Source organism: Ochotona curzoniae, unplaced genomic scaffold (assembly GCF_017591425.1).
Source record: "Ochotona curzoniae isolate NIBS_2020 unplaced genomic scaffold, NIBS_Ocur_1.0 scaffold_4505, whole genome shotgun sequence".
NCBI classification, from domain to species: domain Eukaryota; kingdom Metazoa; phylum Chordata; class Mammalia; order Lagomorpha; family Ochotonidae; genus Ochotona; species Ochotona curzoniae.
Window position 1 is genome coordinate 47,641,796 of NW_024467118.1, and position 6,181 is coordinate 47,647,976.

At 39.2% G+C, this 6,181-nt stretch overlaps 1 protein-coding gene and 1 long non-coding RNA gene across 9 annotated transcripts in view; one reads left to right on the forward strand and one right to left on the reverse strand.

Annotated features, from left to right (window-relative positions):
* Nucleotides 1-3,564, forward strand: part of PRIMPOL (primase and DNA directed polymerase) — a 95,270-nt gene extending 91,706 nt beyond the window's left edge. For 6 of the 8 annotated variants that reach the window (XM_040966283.1, XM_040966281.1, XM_040966284.1 and 3 more), the window contains 3 exons: nt 682-764; nt 844-890; nt 2,673-2,921. In XM_040966283.1, coding sequence (XP_040822217.1) covers nt 682-764; nt 844-890; nt 2,673-2,921 — 379 coding nt within the window. Of the gene's footprint in view, nt 1-681; nt 765-843; nt 891-2,672 lie in introns of all 8 variants that reach the window. The other 2 variants (XM_040966280.1, XM_040966285.1) reach the window with 2 other exon arrangements.
* On the reverse strand, nt 1,645-2,807 carry LOC121146715. The gene is made up of 2 exons (XR_005882248.1): nt 2,737-2,807; nt 1,645-1,752 (listed from the first exon to the last, which is right to left on the reverse strand). It is a non-coding gene; the product is annotated as an uncharacterized LOC121146715 (long non-coding RNA).
* Nucleotides 3,565-6,181: the final 2,617 nt, after the last annotated feature.

Consider the following 6,181-nt stretch of genomic DNA (forward strand, 5'->3'; position numbering starts at 1 on the left):
TCATACATGCCTATTAGGTCAATTTTAATTGTGGCATTCATATTTTTTGTATCTTTACTGAGCATTTTTGGGTGGCTATTTAGTCCATAAATTACAAAGAGAATTTTTCTAAGATTTATTTGAAAGATGGTGACAGTATGAGGAGGGGCAGTTTGGGGGAAGGGGACATTAATCTTTCCACCACAGGTTCATTCCCAGGCGGCTGCGATGGCCAGGCTGAAGCCAGGAGCAAGGAACTCCATCGTCATCCCCCTCACAGGTCACAGGGGTGCAAGTACAAGGAACATCTTCCACTGCCTTTCCAAGCACTTTAACAGGCAACTGGATTGGACAAACAGCACTCAGATCTCAAACTGACCATTCTGGTTTGGGATGCAAGTGTTGCAAGCAGCAGAACTCTTGATTTATGGCGGGGATGTGTTTGTCCTTGTAGTGTTTTCCATTTTGAGTACATGTTTTGAACCTATCTGAGGGATACAGATAGAGGATGGTTCTTCGTTTTTTTTCCCTGAGGTCCATTTTGTGTGATGCTTTAAATACAACCAGTTTTCTTCTATTTGGGTATCTACTCACATTTTTACTTTTTAAAGTCTTAGTCTTGACTGTATAGGCAGCATTTAAATTCCATTTAGTTTTTGATCTAGTCTAGGTATTAATATTTTTTTCTTTTTTTAAACAAAGGATTCTGGTTGATCTGAAAAATGAAGTTTGGTATCAAAAATGTCATGATCCCGTATGTAAAGCAGAAAACTTCAAATCTGCCTGTGAGTTACTAATGTCTACATTTACCATAAAGTGAAAATGAAGCATTTATATTAAAAATTGTTTCACTGTCTGATTAAGGTTTTCCACTGCCTGATGAAGTACGCCTTCTGTTTCTTTTCAAAGAGGTAAATACAGCTTTCTAATTCTTGCTATAATAGTATAAATGTATCATGAACAGTGTCCACTAAGCTTTTAAAACATTGTTTTACTTGAAAATACACTGCAATTTTTTTTTACCCTGGTATAGGTTTAATAACATGCACCTTGTTCTTTTACTGCATAATGAATTGTACAACTTGAACAATCCCAACATAAAAAAATTCAGAAACATTTCAAAGGTTTTTTTTTCATACTTCCCAAATGGCTACAACAGCCAGTGCTAGGAGCTTCTTCCCTTCATGGGTGCAGGGTCCCCAGAACTTGACTTCCCAGGTGTGTTAGCAAGGAGCTAGGTCAGAAGTAGAGCAGCCAGAACATGAACCAGTGCCATTTTAAGATGCTAGTGTTGCAGATGATGGCTTAACTCGGTATGCTACTCCCAGTTTGATTGGTATGATGCTTTATTTGCAAAGCAAAAACAATCTTTGTGTTTTTAAGAGTAGGAGATTGGCACAGTGGTTTGAGGTGCCCCATTTCATCTCATAATGCCAGTTCTTTTCCTGGCTGTTCCACTTCCACTCTAGGTTCCTGCAACCAAGTGGAAAGCCTGGATTGGATCCCAGGTTCCTGTTATGGCCATCTGGGGAATCAACTAGCAGATTGGGAGATCTTTGGTAAAATTTTATCTGAAAGACAAAATTAGAATTGCATATACCTTTAATAATCTAATATTTTTTAAATTTTAAATTAACATTTTTCTTGCAAAAATAAGTCATATGCATTGGAGAAAACACAAAAAGAGGAAAAAAATTTCCCCTTTCATAATTTGACCGGAGGTAATAGATGTAAAGGTCTTTGCATGATTCTTCCCAGAATCTAATGTCATAACTAAGTAGGAAGAAACCCTACAGAATTTAAAAATTACTTTTAACACCTATGCACACATTATCCCCACAGAAATTACAGGAAACTAGACTTCCATCATTATTTATCAACACTGCTGCTTGCGCTCTCTGAACTGAACTTAATCGGACAGAGAAAAAAATGGAAGTATTTTCAGGACACATTTTAAAACTTTAACATCCAAAAAAAAGTTTGCACTAGTAGAAATCTTTGTAGTGGCTGGACATAAAGAACCTAAGGTTAAAATGACCAGAAGTAACCAAAGGAGCAAGAAGGTGTCTCCTCGCTTGGTTCTGGGAGTCTTATTTGGATGATGTTTAAGTCCTCCAAGTTGAAAGTACTTTGGGATAAAAAGAAAAAAGTAATGGATATAACTTATTATTAGCCAGTGTTATTCACTGATTTACATTCAATAGGATAACCAATGCAATAGAAAAAGATGTTTATAAAAATTTCTAACCTACATAACTGTTAGCAACTGAGGCAGAGTTCCTTATCCTAACAGTTGCTTTCTCCTACAGTACACCTGTTTGTTTTTGAGCATTTGTTCAGAGTAACTTCTCAGCTTTTACTGGTTATATAACTGGTAAAATTACTAAATTCAGAAAACTTATAACTAGAATATATAAGGTGATAATACTGATATTTTAGCAACTATCCCAAAACTCTAACAACTGTTTCGGTCATGTTCTTAAGATAGTTTATAAATTTTGCTAGCACTGCAGTGTATCTTCAAAATTAAGTTAATTCCAGCAAGGGCTAAGTGCCTCAGAACTGCAGATAAAAAAAAAATCTAATTTCCAACATATGTAAATATTTTTTGGAATTCATTATTTTATCATATGCTGTCTATGCTGAATTATGACTAGCCTTGATTTCTGCTTTCCCCACTGAAAACTTTAAAGGAAGAAGAGTTTACAACAGATGAAATTTGGAATAATGAAACCCAGAGTTGTCTTAAATCGTCACCTAGTAAGCTGTCAACAGCTGCATCCTCCGACACTGACTGGGACAATGACATGGATGATGCTAACTTCCTAGAAGCTACTGAAGATGCTGAATTAGCCGAGGCTGCAGAGAGCACTCTTCAGAGTTACAGCAGTGGAGTGGATGAAATTCCTGATGAAATTGTTATGGAAATCTTCCAGGAGTAGCCTGTTGGATATGCTGAAATATCTAAGATTTGTAACAAGCCTTAACTTATTATTCCCCCCTTAACCACCTACTCTACTTAAGTAAATTAGTTTTATTGGAAATTAACTGCTGTATACTTAAAATCTGTTGTCTGGGGCTGACTTAGGGGGTTTCAACATTTTAAAATTACTGAAGACATTATCAAAAGACTATGGCATCAATTTGATGCCATTTAACATTAGTCATGAGACAAATACTAAATTCTGGTGACAAGGCCGCCTTCTTTCCCCAAAAGATTTATAACAGTTTTAGAAGGTAGCATGAGACCGATCTTTTACACAGGCGTTTCACCAGAGCTGTCGTCTTCACTCCAAGTCCAGGAGCCTTTCTAATTGATGGTTGATATTCTGCAAATGATTTTCAGCTCCCAAAAAGGATCTTGCTTTAAATAACATAGCTGGAAGGCTGGAAGAATCATACTGTTGAAAGAAAACAACTCAAATTAATCTCAAACCCTCATATCTTTCTGTTGGCCATACATTACATATGTAAAGACCTTTCCATTAACTACTTTCACTTTTAAACTTAGGCCAATAAGATCAGTTGTAATCTGTTTCCCTAGGGTATAATTCATAGAAGGCTGTAGGGCTTTACTGTTCTCATCCCATAACAGTGCTGTCTGAAATATATATATATATTTATTTATATATATATATATATTTATATATATATATATATATATATAAAAGTTGAAGCTTGCTTGATCTCATGTCAATTTTAAATTAGGCTTACTTTTATTGCAAGTATCAGTGGAATGAGACAACAGGCTTTTAATAATGCATAGGGAAAAACTCCTAAATCCATCTCTGGAAAATTTGTTGGATCATTCCAAATGACTTAATTTGTGCCTTTAAACTTAGGAACAAACTGTAAGGCTGAGAAGCAGCCAACTAATATATAACAGTACTTTTTTTTCCCTAGCAGTGAGAGGTGTGGATGTACCAAATTGTTTGAGAGCAAGCACTTACTGTCTTAGTTCAGCTCTCAGGGAGCAAGCAGATGCAGAGCTCACACCTGGGACTATGGATTGAGTTTAGGGAAAGAAGACAGACACACACTCAAACAGCATACTGTCTTGCAGCAACCCCTGTTTCTGCTTTGTAGAGGTCCAAAGAGGGCATTCCTGAGAGCTGTGCTCTGAACAAGGTGCAGTCACTGAATGTCAGTGTTGAAGTGATTGCTATTTTCCAAATTTAGTAACCAGCTCACCTGATAAGCTTTAATATGTAAACAAACCTTGAGTTCAGGAAAATTACCTCACTGTTGAATGTAAAAAACAAATGTGGCAAGCTACATTTTATATAAAATTAGGATACAAATGTGTACATTTTGGGGGGACAAATTAATCTGAGGTGGGCACCATAGCATTTAAACATTATGCAGTAAAAATCTCGAAGCAATCCTGACACCACACTTTCTCCTACTAAACGTATGCAGTTTCTGTAAAAACTGCACCTACTATCACCACTTAGATAATGCTTATTTTTCAGATAAACATACCAGAATGGGGCTGTGCACGTCTCTGAAGTATATATACCTTTAAGAAATCAGTAATTCTGGATTTTTCTCTACTTCTCTGTCCTACACTAAGTAAGTAAAAATATGGTGATAGAATATTCTGATTGGCAGTGGTGTTTTGGTGTTGCCTCTACAATGCTTTTTTCCCTTACAGTTCTGGAGCGGTGGCACACGGAGGAGCCCACTTGAAGCATAGTGCGAAGGTTTTGATTAAGAAAGGAAGGGTGGGGGGGGAGGGTGAACGTATGACGCCGTTGTGGACCGGGCGTTTAGGGGGGTTGGTGGCTAGTTCTCCGGGAGGATCTGAAAGTGGTTGGTAGGAGAAGAAGCTGTTGGAAGATGTGGGGGGGGGGGGGGTGGGGGGGGGGATGGCGGAGGGAAGACCCGTTCTAAGTGGCTTAAGGGGTAGGGGGGGGATAGGGGGGGGGTTTGTGTTTAGTATGATTGGGGCGGTTGTGGTGTGGGTAGGACCTGGGATGGGGAAAAGGAGGGGACGGAGTATAGGATCAGACGACATGGTTAAGGAGTGGGGTTGGTTTTTTTTTTTGGTTTTTGAGGGGTGAGTTGGATAGGGGGTGGTATAGGGTGAAATTGGAAAGGGGGGGGGTGGAAGTGAGATAAAATCAAGGGTGGTATGGGAGATAGATTGGGAGGGGGAAGTATAAACATTGAGGGAATGGTGGAGAGGGGACAAGGGCAAGGGGGGTGGTATGGGGGTTGTTAATGGGATATTTAGAGGATAGGATAGAGGGACTATGGTGTTGTTTTATGTTTGGAATGTTGGGAATGGAATTGAGTTAATTGGGAGTGGGTACAATTGATGGTGGAAGTTATGTTTTGGAAGAACTGTAGGGGTGGGAATGTGTTAATTGTTTAGAGGATTTTGAGAGAAGGGAAAAAGGCGGGTGGGTGGGTTTAGGGATAGGATGGGGAAGTAGAGGAGGGGAGGATGGGGTTTTAGGGGGGGTAAAGAGTATGTGTGTGGTGGGGATGGGGTGGGTATTATTTATTGTGGAATGAGAGAAATGTAGGTGGTAATTTGTATTAAAACCAAATACAGAGAAGCTAAGCTGTGAGGGTTGGGGAATAGGCAAATGCATGCGGTTTTGAAAAACTCAGACTTGTAGCTGGCATGGGGCGCTGCGGCTCGCATGAGCGACACTGTCCCCAGAGACCAGACAACTGTTAAAAAGCCTGCAGGGCCAGCATGAAGGTAGATGAACATAGAACCATCACGGGCCAGGGGGGGGGGGAAATATACGTCAGCTTAATCTAAAGATCCGAATTTAATGGAACTAAAGGCCCGCCATCTTAAAAGGATTACGTCCTAAGTTCTACGGGCTCACAGGGCTGGAAAGTTACAACAATGCTTTATTACACAGTGAAAATAACATGCCTCACCAGATGACGAAGGCAACTGAAGGGTGAATTTATTAAAAACATCCAGGAAAGCACTCTGCCACACAAAGGTTTCTCTAAGCTTCACTTATTTTGGCATGAGCCAAGCAAAAACTTTAAACAGGTGTGGGCCCATGATATAGTCTAAATTTGGAAAACCAGCAGACTAGACAATCTATTTCTCTCAAACTTCTGTGACACTTAGTACTTATACTAATTATCTGATAGCAACACTTCCTTTCTCAAACCATCTCACATCTCCAGAGCAGAGCATGCATCTGACACTGCTTGGAGCTTCTGGCCT